This window comes from Mirounga leonina, unplaced genomic scaffold (genome assembly GCF_011800145.1).
Source record: "Mirounga leonina isolate KUSES-001 unplaced genomic scaffold, KU_Mleo_1.0 Mir_180, whole genome shotgun sequence".
Lineage (NCBI taxonomy): Eukaryota > Metazoa > Chordata > Mammalia > Carnivora > Phocidae > Mirounga > Mirounga leonina.
In genome coordinates this window covers 16,352,759-16,366,362 of record NW_023270469.1, presented here as the reverse complement: position 1 = coordinate 16,366,362, position 13,604 = coordinate 16,352,759, and the positions used below count along the sequence as shown (strand labels likewise).

The following is a 13,604-nucleotide window of genomic DNA, read 5'->3' as shown; positions in this document are numbered from 1 at the left end:
AAATAATTATGTAATTGTAATCATGACAAAAGCTATGAAGGAAAAGTACTGGGTGATATGAGATTCTCATACTTTAGGGGGATCTCACTTAAATTGGGGGCCAGCGAAGGTCTCTTCGAGGAAGCGAGATCCACCGGAGCTGAAGAGTTTAGATAGGCCAAGATGGAAGTGTGGGAATGGGGTAGCTGAGTAAGAGGTAGAAGGGTCCCCTGTGCAAAGGCCCTGAGGTGGGAGTGAGCTTGGCCTGCAGTAGAAACAGAGGTGGTCAGGGTGGCTGGACTGGGGAGAGCAAGAAGAAGAGTGGTGGCAGGTGAGACCATAAGGGCAGGTTGGCTCAGATCACCACAGCCTCAAAGACCTTGGTGAGGAGTTTGGACCTCATCCTAAGAAGCAGAAAGCTCTTGAGGGGTTTTGAGCAGAAGAGTGTCGTGATTTGATTTGAATTGAATCGGCTTTGGCTTTTAAAAGCTTTCTGGTTGCGATATGGACAAATGCCCCCATTGCTTGCCCCTACTTTGCATGGTCAACATCTGTTCTGTGTCTCACGTGGTGCAGCTGAAGTTTATTTAATGCACAAGGCAAGTTGCTTGTAAGTGCCTTAGATGTTCTTGAAGGTCTCGGAGAAGAAGAGCTGTTTCCCAGGCTTGAGCGCCTCTGTTCTGGAACCCCGCTTGAATCTCGTCTGGCTATCCCTATTCCCTGTTCTTGCTGGAGGCCGCAGCTTGCTAGCAAGCTGTGGTGGGTCACTTGAATGCACGGACTGAACTTCGTTCCTGAGCCACATCTCAAACAAGGGTTGAGCTTCTCAATGTTTCTGTGTTTTTTTGTGATGGGTCCCCTATTTAGGATCTCAGCCACCTTCAAGAGAATCCAGCGGGACAGCTGTTGCTCCAGAGAACCGACACCAGCCCCCCAGCACAAACTGCTTTGGTGGGAGATCTCGGTAAGACAACCTCTGCCCCCTTGTGGATGAGCAGGAGCTAGGAGGATGCTCAGAGCTATTGAAAACATGTTGGGAGGTGGCGAGGAACAATTTATGTTAGAAACTGTTGGAAATTTCCAACTGACTCACTTTGTTAAGGAGGTCCAGAGGGGAGTACAGAATTTGGGATATTCAGAAGGGTCAGGGGTTCCTTGTCAGAGATTGGGACTGGCTAAGCTGGTTATTTGGATAAGAGGGATTGTTGAACAGTACGTAACTGGTGTTTTATGTTATGGGGGCAGCAACCAGAGTTATCCTTTTAAGATACACACAGAAATGCTTAGAGCAATGGTTCTTTGTATGTGAGATTTTCTGTCTGTGCATTTCTGTTTCTGGAGGTGATCCATGGTTCCCTTTGGAGTACTGATTAAGACCTCCTGCACTTGGAGTCTGAGTTATATTATACGTATTATACCTATCAGGAATGACTTAATTTTATTTATTGATATACCCATCTTACATCTGGGTTAACAGTGCAAATTCATTTCCAAGCCACCTGAATTCCCAGGTATATTAGAGAATTGGGGAGGAGGGAGTTGGGGACTTCTAAAAATTATTTACTTTTTTATTTTATTATTTATCACTGTGTACAAAATCTCCAGACATTTTAAGGAAATTTTAGGGAAAAGAATCTTATGAGTATAGTTTGTAAATCGTTACTATCTGCGGAGAGTAAGTGAAAAAACTAGTAAAAATCTTCCTGAACATATCCCAGGGAGTGGGAATAATGCTTTGAGAAACACAGTATGATTTCAGCCGATACCCCCAGCATCTTGAATGATCCCTGTAATGACAGCTGTCAGCCTCTCTGGATTTGGTGGTTTTGAGGGTTTGCCAGGCAGGCGTCAGGAGCAAGAGAGGATCGCATGTTTGGATCTTTTGTGTGTAGCGTCAGTAGAAGCCAAGGTGCCATTTCCCTGTTCGCTTTTCTCCAAGCCTCCGTAGAGGGTTGCCTCACACCCTGAAGACCATTCACTCTTTTCCTTGACTTGCTAGATGAGTTATAACTTGGGATAAGTAGTCGAGTCTCACGGGGTAAGGACCAATGAAATAATTGGCAAATTTTGTGTCAACAGAGGCATGAGGGGCACCCAGAGCTAGAGAGAACAGAATCTCTTTGGTGGTGAGTAGCTGGTGGAGAAGAACACCTCAGCATTTCACTCTCTGGGAATGACGCCTTCTTAGCTTTGGCATTGGCAGCTGCCATCTTGGTCTTTGAGCTGACTTGGAAAGTTTGTGTCATATGCAACTGATGTCACTTATTTGGGGGTTGGAAGGCAGAGTCCAGTTCTTAATACCTTTGGAATTAAGTTCTTGACCTACTTATTGCTCTCTGAAGTTCTCTAGTGAATAGGTCTTGAAACTCACGTGTCCCAGGAGCCCTTCTCTGTTGTTGTTTGTATTGAGGATTGTTGTAAAGCAGCAACCAGACTTCAACAGAAAATTGGATGCATCTTTGCCCATAACCCATGGTAGACATTCGATGCTAGTCAACTATTGGTGGGCAGAGTGCCCTCCAAGTAGTTTGAGCAGTGTAGGAGTCCTCCCTGGTCTGCTTAGCTCCTGTAGCATTTTCCACGCATGGCCGCTGAGTTTTCACAGGCCTCTGCCATCTAAGTATTTATTTATTTATTTATTTAAGATTTTATTTATTTATTTGACAGAGAGAGACAGCGAGAGAGGGAACACAGGCAGGGGGAGTGGGAGAGGGAGAAACAGGCTTCCCGCCGAGCAGGGAGCCCGATGTGGGGCTCGATCCCAGGACCCTGGGATCATGACCTGAGCCGAAGGCAGACGCTTAACGACTGAGCCACCCAGGTGCCCCTACATATTTATTCTTTGTTCGCATGGAGCCTGCTGACATTCAGTAGCAAACACTTTTGAAAGGATCACCTGAAGGCAGTGTCTTCTTTGTCCCTAAGAACTCCTTTTCCCCGTTGCTGCTGCACTGAACATCAGGTGGTAGCAGGGTAGTTGACTGGATCAGGGTATGGGGCTTTACAAGCAGAAAAAGTAGATTGAACTCTGGCCTGTCATTTACTTGCTCTGTGATACTGCACAAGTTACTAAGCCTCTCGGCACCTCAGTGTTTTTCACATACAAAATGGGGATATCACCTGCCTCACAAGGACATTGTTGGGATTAACTGAGATGAGCTATGTCAGCCTTGCACCCTGGGAGTGCTCAGGGATAGTGGCAGGGGGTGCCTTTGCTCTGGAGACTCTCCGTGGTACCCCCTTCCTCACCTGCAAACCTGGGAAGTGTGGCCTGGCTGATGTTTTTTCATCAAGGTCTGTAATTAGCAGGGTGATGAATCAAGCCTTCAGGATTCAAGGACAATCCTCTGCTGTCCTAGGTTTCCTGGGGTAGAGGATGGGCTTCTGCCTGCTTTCTCCTAGACTAAATATTTAGCCTTTGCTATGTGAGGGGTAGGTTTTTCTTGGACTTGGGTGCTATTCACCATGATCAAAGATGCTCTGACATGTCCAGGAAGGTGAAGATTGCCATGTCAAACAGCCTTTTACTCTCCTTTCCCCTGCTTTATTAAGCTATCAAACTGGAACCATGTAAGGGTTTTATTTAGGGGTTCATCTACCCAAGGTCGTCCAGTAAAGGGACCATTTGCTTGCAGAATAAGACCACCAAGCTCTGTCTTTCAGTGGGATCGTGCCCACTCTTTAAGAATAATTGTGTGAAACATCCCTAGTTATTTTATTATGTGGCATAAATTGATTTATAGACACACCGTATTAGTATGCAGTCAGTGGGTCTGGTTGAGTAAAGAAAATATAAATTGTTGTATTGTCTTACAATGAAATACCATCCCATAGTAAAAATGGGTGAATGATAGTTGCATCGATATGGTGGAATCTCAGAAACATAATGTTGAACAAGAGAAGCAGGCCACGGGGGGTGGGTGGGGGAGCACAGTATGATGTAACTTATATAAAGTTGAAAAATGTCAAAATAAACCATATATGTTTTTTATGGATTCCTCCATAAGTAGTAAAACCATAAAAAATGGAAGGGAATAAGTAACCCTGAGTTCAACAGAGTGGTTCTCATTGTGGGGCTGAAGGTAGGTAAAACAAGGAAAAAGCACACAGAAATTTCCCAGCACTGTGAATGTGGGGGGTGGGTCCTCGAGTGTTCATCTTACTCGTCTTCTTTGAACCGAATATATCTTTAATATATTCTTTGGTTTGCATGATATATTTCACAATAAAGAAGGAAGAAGTGTCCTCTATCAACCTGAGAAAACCGAACAGCGATGGTATTAGGTTGGAGAGACTGTCATTTGCTATTGAGGCAGACAGATGTCAGAACTTAGGATTTCTCCAGGCTTGATAACAACCACTTATTTCCCTTCTTCCCCATTGATTGATCTATGTAGCGGTAGCCAGTGATTCAAAGTCAGTGCTCCACATTGGCCTCATAGGTCGTGCTCCTGTCACTTCGAAACCTCAGGCTTGAGAATTTAGTTTGGGAGTTGGGGGAACAGGTTCCAGATGAAAGCCGATCACTGCCAGATAATTTGTCCGAACAGCATTAGTCTTGGTGGCCTGAGAGGCCTGGCCTGACCCTGTTTGGCATTTGACTGGAGTGGGCGTGATTACGTGGGCCCCCCTGGATTCTGTCAGCGTGTCATCCTGCCCGGTGTCCTCAGCCAGTGTTCCTTCTTCCAGCGCAGTGGTGGAGAGTGCCTGGTGTGTGACGGAGCCCCCTGGGAGAGCGCTTGCTCGTTGGCACAGGGAGTACCTACCACACCCTTTAATAATCCCCCAGTGTTTAGTTTATTTGGCTGGACTGAAGGCTGGCTTCGGAAACGGTGCCTCAGTCAGTTCAGGTTTTGCAGATCTGATATGTGCCTGGACTCCCGTGTGCACACTGCACAGGGCTTGCGGGGAGCATGGCCTCCCCTTTCCACAGCCAGTTCACAGCCTTCATGATACATGAGATCTGTATGAAACAGGCAAATAGGGGCGCCTGGGTGGCCCAGTCATTAAGCGTCTGCCTTCAGCTCGGGTCATGATCCCAGGGTCCTGGGATCGAGCCCCGCATCGGGCTCCCTGTTACGTGGGAAGCCTGCTTCTCCCTCTTCCACTCCCCCTGCTCGTGTTCCCTCTCTTGCTGTCGCTCTCTCTGTGTCAAATAAATAAAATCTTAAAAAAAAAAAAGAAAAGAAACAGGCAAATAAAACTATGAGCGTTCCGGGCAGTTCAGAGAGAGAAGAAATCTGTGGGTGCACAGGGAAAGACCGAGGAGAGAGTGGAGTGGGAGTTTGCAGAGAGACCGTTGTCCCTTGTGCGAGGGTTCAGTACAGTATCTCAGGAACTGACTAGTGGAGGGAGTGAGCGGTGAATGAGAGAAACCCCCAGTGGGGCATCCGTGGAGGGAAAGGACCCGGCAGAGGGGATCCGCACGGGTACTGCTAGCTGTCTTCAGAGGTACTGTTCGGTTAGAAATGGGTGTGAAATTCGAGCCTGGAGAGTAGGAAGTCAGGGTGTCTGAGTCCCTCTGTACTTCACCGATGCCCCGACACCTGTGAGGTTTTTTTTTTTTCCCCTCCCCAGCCGTTCTGTGAAATCGGGGTGAGAAGGGAAAACCAGCTCACAGCTGAAACCCTCAGGGCTGTCTGCGAGCCATGCTGCTCCTCCAAGCACAGCCTGAGATGCCTTCTGACTTGACCAACTAGCTCCTCAGTCGAGAATCCCCGTAGATTTTCCACAGTTCTATAGGGAACTGGGGAGACAAAAAGGGAAGAAGGCATTGAATTTTTTCATTAATGGGCCTAAAGACTGAAAGTGGTCCTGTTGAAGAAACTGTAAGGAGCTTAAGCAATTACTTTTCCTTTGTTGTGTGTGTATGCGTTTGTTTTGTGGAAGTGTAGGTGTGAACTTGCAGGGATGTATGTGCCTCTTTGTGTTTGGTGTGAGGGGATGGAGGCCTGGAATTTGCCCACGTCCATCGTCAGCTGAGAGTACTGGCCAGTGTTGGGCAGACCCCGTGTTTTAACACGCTCCCCTGTGATTCCGTTTTTGTTTTTTTTTTAAATATTTTTATTTATTTATTTGACAGAGACATAGTGAGAGAGGGAACACAAGCAGGGGGAGTGGGAGAGGGAGAAGCAGGCTTCCTGAGGAGCAGGGAGCCTGATGTGGGGCTTGATCCCAGGACCCTGGGATCCTGACCTGAGCCGAAGGCAGCCGCTTAACTGACTGAGCCACCCAGGTGACCCCCCCCCCCTTTTTTTTTTAAGATTTTATTTATTTATTTGACAGAGAGAGACATAGAGAGCACAGCAGGGGGGAGTGAGAGAGGGAGAAGCAGGCTTTCCGCTGAGCAGGGAGCCCGATGCGGGGCTCGATTCCAGGACCCTGGGACCATGACCTGAGCCGAAGGCAGATGCTTAACGACTGAGCCACCCAGGCACCTCTCCCCTGTGATCCCTTTACATGTAAAAGTTTCAAAACCTCTTATGATAGAGTTTTCATCCACCCTCCTTTCTTCTTTCCTTTTTGTCCTGCTTTGATAAAAGCATATGAAATTTATTGACTTTCTTGCTTTGGCATTAATGACCTCTGAAGATTTAAAAGAGTAAAGTCTGGGGGACTTACAAAGCCCCAAGGTCTCTGGTGAGCTCTAAATAGCTCATCAGCTGTGTCTGCAGACAGCCTAGCCCAGAAAGGAAAGAAAAATAAACTCCACGGGGCGTGAGTCTGCTGGGAACAGTGCTGGGAGTCCTGGGAGGGCCAAGGGGTTTGGGAAGCAAAGCTAATGGGGACAGGGGCGGACAGGACGGGAGTTGAGCCTTTGGGCACTGGGCCATTTTCTCAGTCATTGTTGGCCTCTCCTGCAGTTGAGATGACTAAAGGCTACTTGACTGGAAACTGTAGTTATTTAGAGATGTCACCCTGTCAGCATGAAACGCAATTGAACACCTTTACGGTTTTCATTCAAGCCTCCCACCCAACAGCTTCTCCTTCAAATCTGGGCAGAGCCTCAGGATTGCTGAGGAAGAGAACCGGAGTAAGAAGAGGAAGAAGTGTAATTCATTTATTCCTTTAGGAATAACTAAGACTCAGTCCCTACTTACAATGGACTCTTTCCTGAGTAGTTGGTTTATTTGGGGGAGGATTGAGACTGTGGACAGGAGCCTCACTGTGTTGTCAAAGCAAGGCATCGAAAAGTAATCATGGAGGGGCACCTGGGTGGCTCGGTCGTTAAGCGTCTGCCTTCGGCTCAGGTCATGATCCCAGGGTCCTGGGATCGAGCCCCGCATCGGGCTCCCTGCTCAGTGGGAAGCCTGCTTCTCCCTCTCCCACTCCCTCTGCTTATGTTCCCTCTCTCGCTGTGTCTCTGTCAAATAAATAAAAAAATCTTAAAAAAAAAAAAAAATCATGGAGATTAATTACACATTCATCTATAATTAATTTATTAATTTTGCACTAATTAAATCCTGCACTGTACATTATTACACACTTATCTCTTCAGCTCTGTGTATTTTGTAGGTATTTATTGGGCATTTCTTGTCTGTGAGCCTAGAGAGGTGTGGTATATGCCAGAAAGCTGGTTGGGAAGTTTTCAGGAACTAGGAGAAGGTAAGGCAGATGTCTGCAATTGAAGGCAATATTCATTCCACAGACAAGACTGCCAGGCTCTGAGGTGGGTCATGGTGACAAAAAGATGGAAAGCCATTGTCCCCATCATCAAGGACTGTGGCATCTAGTAGGAGACCGATACAAAGGTGACAGTGTAGCGCGATGGACCGTGTAGCGATGGTGAGTTCACATGCAAGAGGAAGGTAGTGGGAAGTGTTCCTGAATCCACCTGGGGGGCTTGGTGAAGACCTCCCATGTTTGAGCTGGACTTTGAAAGGAGTTTACAGACCAGTGGCATCAGGGTAAGGGAAGTCACTCCAGGAAGAGGGTACAGCATGGGCAAAGGCACGGCAGAATAAAGAGAACCTAGCATATTTGAGGAAATACTAGTCATTTGCTAATGTCCCTATGAAAGATATTTGGGTGATAGCTATGGCAAACTGTGGTTCACAGGCCAGCTCCAGGATGCCACCTGTTTGTTTATTTTGGTTTTGGGTTTTTTTTTTTTTTTTTTTTAAAGAGCAGGGTTAGGTTCCCTGCAAAATTGAGCAGAAGGTACAGAGATTTCCCACAAACCTCCTGCCCCCACATATACACAGTCTCCCTTGCTATCAATATCACGCACTAGCATAGCACATTTGTTACACAACTGATACACCATTGTCCCCTAAAGTCCGTAGTTTGCATTACAGTTCACTCTCAGTGTTGTATGTTCTGTGGGTTTTGACAAGTTTATAATGATGCTTATCCACCATTATAGTGGTGGATAAGATTAATATAGATTAGATTAGATTATTATTAGATTATATATAGATTAATTTCACTGCCCTAAAAATCCTCTGTGCCCTACCCATTCATCTTTCCCCCTTAACTCCTGCAACCACGGATTCTTTTATAGTCTCCAAAAAACTGCCTTTTCTACAATGTCATATAATTGAAACCAAAGTTCGTAGCTCAGATTGGCTTCATTTACTTAGTAATACACACTTAGGCTTCCTTCATGTCTCTTTATGGCTTGAGAGCTCATTTCTTTTTTTTTTTTTTTTAAAGATTTTATATATTTATTTGACAGAGAGAGACACAGCGAGAGAGGGAACACAGCAGGGGGAGTGGGAGAGGGAGAAGCAGGCTCCCCGCAGAGCAGGGAGCCCGATGCGGGACTCGATCCCAGGACCCTGGGATCATGACCTGAGCTGAAGGCAGTCGCTTAACCAACTGAGCCACCCAGGCGCCCGAGAGCTCATTTCTTTTTAGCGCTAAATAATATTCCATTGGATGTACCACAGTTTATTCATCCATTCACCTACTGAAGCACAGGCTTGATTCCTTCCAGGTTTGACAACCATGAATAAAGCTGCTATAAACATTCCTGTGCAGGTTTTTTTGCGGACATGTTTTCAACTCCTTCAGGTAAATACCAAGGAGAGTGATTGCTGGAGCATATGGTAAGAGTATGTTTTGTTTTGTAAGAAACTGCTAGGCTGTCTTCCAAAGTGGCTGCACCATTTTGCATTCCCACCAGCAAAGAATGAGAGTTCTTGTTGATCCGTATCCACACCAGCATTTGGTGTTATCATTGTTCTAGATTTTTGCCATTCTTAAAGCTTTGTAGTAGTATCTCATTGCTGTTTTAATTTGCATTTTCCTGAGGACATACGAATGTGCAGCATCTTTTTTTTTTCTTTTCAAGTTTTTATTTAAATTCTAGTTAGTTAACATATATGGTAAAATTGGTTTCAGATACAGAATTTAGTGATTCATCACTTACATACAACACCCAGAGCTGATCACAATAAATGTCCTCCTTAATACCTGTCACCCATTTAACCTATCCCCCACCCGCCCCGACCATCTCCTTCCATCAGCCCTCAGTTTGTTCTCTATCATTATGGTTTGCTTCCCTCTCTCTCTTTTTTTCCCCCTTCCACTGTGTTCATCTGTTTTATTTCTTAAATTCCACATGAGTCAAATCATACGGTATTTGTCTTTGACTTATTTCACTTAGCATAATACACTCTAGCTCCATCCACGTCATTGCAAATGGCAAGATTTCATTCTTTTTTGATGGCCGATACTCCATTTTGTATAGACACATACACACACCCATCTCCTGTATTTATTAATCAGTCAGTTGACATTTGGGCTCTTTCTATAGTTTGGCTATTGTTGAGAATGCTGCTATAAATATCGGGAACATTGGGGTGCATGTGCCCCTTCAAATCTGTATTTTTGTATCCTTTGGGTAAATACCTAGTAGTGTAATTGCTGGGTCATAAGGTAGTTCTATTTTTAACTTTTTGAGGAACCTCCATACTATTTTCCAGAGTGGCTGCGCCAGTTTGCATTCCCACCAACAGTGCAAGAGGCTTCCTCTTTTGTGGAGCATCTTTTCATAGGTTTATTTGTCACCTGTGTATCTTCTTTGGTGAGGTGTCTGTTCAGGTCTTTGGCCTATTTTTTACTTGGGTGGTTTCTTTTCTGATGTTGAGTTGTAAGAGTTCTTCGTATGTTTGGGTAACAGTCCTTCATCAGATATGTCTTCTGCAAATATTTTCTCCTAGTCTGTGGCTTGTCTTAATTCTCTTGACCACCTGTTTTTGTAAATAATATTTTATTTGAATACAGCTATGCTCATTCATTTACATATTGTCTGTGGCCTCTTTTATGCTGCAATGGCAGAGTTAAGTAGTTGTGATGGAGATCAGATGGTCTGCAAAGCCTAAAATATTTGCTCTTTGGCCCTTTATAGAGTTTGCTGATCCCTGCTATAGGAGATGGTAAGAAGGCAAGACCAGTTCATAATGGGACTTTGTGCTTTACTGAGGACTTTAGATTTTATTCTTTGGAGCTAGGGAACCACTGAATTTTGAGCAAGGGCATGATGTGCTATTTTTGTGATAAATTATCCAGGAATGTATCGAATGGATAAATTTGAAGCTGTATCAGTTAGGGTTCATTGCAGGAAGCAGAAACCACTCTAGGTATTTTGAGCAGAAAGGATTTAACATGGGGAATTAGGTGTTTACAGAAGTCTTTGTATGGGCTGGAGGAACAGAAGTGTGACCTTCCCCATCCTTAGTTTCAAGGTCATAGCCTTGCATCTGCGATCCAGATGTCAGGAAACTGCACTTGCTCTTCCGGCTGCCTTCCATGTGGGAGGCTGGTGTCCACGCAGTGAAGAATGGAGTCTGCCAGAGCCCCTCCACTCATCAGCGCCTCGAGAGGAATGGTCTCTGCTTTCTTTCTGCTTTCCAAATCTCCTGCAAGAGCTTTCCCTTGGTAGAATCTGCATCACTTCCAGAATTTAGCTGCAAGGGAATCTGAGAGTCTTCCATCCCCTGAGCGAGTGGACAGAATGGGGGAGACATGTGGAATAGAAGAGGGTGGGAATGTCTGCCACAGTGGAGGTTGAGATTAGAACCAGGGACTAAGAGGAGGACCATTGTAGGAACTGGTGAGATAGGAGTTGATGACTGGCCTTGGGCAGTGGCAGAATGGAGAGAAGTCAAGAGAAATACCTAGGAAAGGTATTTACAGGGAAAGGATTTACAGAGAAGCAATAAAAAGAGTATGGGTCTTGGAGAAATGACTTTTTAGTCATCGTTGCTTAGGCAGCTTGGGTCTGTGGTGACTAAAGAGCAGAACAGAACTGATGGCAGATGCTTCGGACAGATGGGGATGGTGGGGAAGGAGGTTGCTGAAGCCAGTTTGTGGCGTAGTGTGGTGTGATGAGGTTAGACTTTTCCTTTGGGGTTCTGTTGGCGCTGGATGACTCCTTTTGAGAGCACCAAGGTCTGTGGCAGTGGAGGTTTGGGGTGTAGTTTAGTGACTGTCTTTACAATGGCATCCTCAGTAGCCTTGATAGAAAGACTCCTTTCAAACACTGAAACAATTCTATATTTAAGTTTTGCATTTAGATGAAAAGTTACAGAACTGAAATACAGAATTTATATAGCGTGATGCTCCATGTGTCACAGTGTTCTGAGGTTAATATGTACCTTTAACTTACTAAAAATATAGTGAGGATATTGGCTTCAGTATTCTTTGGGTCTCCCTTTCTTATTTCCTTTTATGTATTAGTTCATTTCATTCTGGCATCCAGTTCTATCATCCTGCCAAAATTATAGCCACAAAGGCCCACCTGACCTATGTGCAAGTTTAACCTTGTGGACGAGTTCTTTCTGGAAACGTACATCCTTTGCCTTGCAGAATCCCAAAGTGTTCCTCTTTTTTCTGGTGTTATTGATCTTTATTATTTAAAAAATAAATCTGACCCATGCAAATATATATATGCATACATACATATATATGTATGCATATATATACATACATACATATATCTATGCATATATATAAATACATACATACATATGACTATTTTATCTAACATTAAGATGCAGAAATAAGGGGCACCTGGGTGGCTCAGTCGTTAAGCGTCTGCCTTCGGCTCAGGTCATGATCCCAGGGTTCTGGGATCGAGCCCCACATCGGGCTCCTTGCTCAGCGGGAAGCCTGTTTCTCCCTCTCCCACTCCCCCTGCTTGTGTTCCCTCTCTCGCTGTCTCTCTCAGTCAAAAAATAAATAAAATCTATAAAAAAAAAAAAGATGCAGAAATAAATAGGCAGTCAAGAGAGGCATTGTTAAGAAGATGACCTTTCAGCAAAGATTTGAAGATGAGGGCTGTCCGTGAGGATATCTGGGAAGAACAATATTTGGGCAGAGGAATGGCTTCTGCCAAGGCCTTTGGAGTTGGAGGAAGGGAAGGGAGGCCAGTCTGGTTGGTGTGGAGGGAGTGGTGGGAAAATAGGAGATGAGGGCGGCAATTGGTGGGGCCAGATCGTGTCTGTGAACTTCTGCTTTATGCGTTTCAAGATTATTTTATTGGGTCCACGCTATGAATTTTAAATATGATTTATGTGCGATTTAAACTTTTTATCTTTATCTCACTATCCTCTTTTTTTTTTAGTGCTTTTTCTCTGAAAATTTATTTGGTCTGAATGATGAAAAGGAACAACCTACAACAACATAGATGACACTCAAAAGCATTATGCTAAGTGCAGGAAGCTAGACTTGTACAAAAGGCTACATTGTCTATGAATCCATTTATATAGCATTCTGGAAAAGCAAAATTATAGGGATAGAAATCCAATCAGCAGTTTCTAGGAATTGACGGGGGTGGGTGGTGGGATTAACTGTAAAAGGGCACCAGAAATGTTTGAGGGTGATAGAAATGCTCTGTGTCTTGATTGTCGTGGCGGTAACACGATTGTGTACATTTGTTACAACTCATTAGACTGTTCCCTTAAAAAGGGTGAATTTAACTCTAAATTACACCTGATTTGTAAAAATTATTTAAAAAAAATCTATTTGGTTTAACATTAGCATAGCTGTCTCAGCTTCCTTTTGTTTTGTATTTGCTTGGCATATTTCCCCCCCACCCATTTAGTTTCAACCTTTTTGCTGTTTGTATTTTAGGTAGCATTGCTTGCAATACCATTGAACCGAATTTTTAAAGTACCAGTATGATAGCGTCTATCTTGAAACTGCCACAGGCCATTTATGTTTCTTTGAGTCTTGATATCCTTGGAGTTGTTTTCACCATCCTCTTGCCTTTTCAGTTTCTGTCTGTCCTGCCTTCTTTGTTTCTTATCTCTAGGCTGACTTTGCACTTCAAGCCTGTGTTTGCTATGCTTTTTCTTGGTCTTGATGAATTGAAGTCATCTTTGGCTTGCTGATTATTTGGTAATGGAGTGTGAAATTCTGCATCCAGTGGTGTGAAAAGAACGGGAACTTATTCACTTCTCCCTGTCTGAAGATTTTGTTTGGCTTTACTTTTTAGCGCACCTAATGCATTGGGTCTACTTTGTATAGACAAATAGCCTTTGAAAGTACAATGTTTTAATGACAAAATGACAAAAATTTTTTAAAAATGAGGTTAGTGAAAACCCAGGGTAGGATGTAGTGCAAATAATTGTTATTTTGCGAAGGAGAAGGAGAGAGTAAGACCAGGTTTGTTTGTT

At 44.3% G+C, this 13,604-nt stretch overlaps 1 protein-coding gene across 3 annotated transcripts in view; it reads left to right on the top strand.

The window, feature by feature from the left end:
* WWP2 (WW domain containing E3 ubiquitin protein ligase 2) overlaps positions 1-13,604 on the top strand; it is a 159,828-nt gene that overhangs the window by 79,693 nt on the left and 66,531 nt on the right. For all 3 annotated transcript variants that reach the window (XM_035024870.1, XM_035024869.1, XM_035024868.1), the window contains one exon: positions 847-943. In XM_035024870.1, the coding sequence (XP_034880761.1) occupies positions 847-943 (97 nt within the window). The remainder of the gene's footprint in view (positions 1-846; positions 944-13,604) is intronic.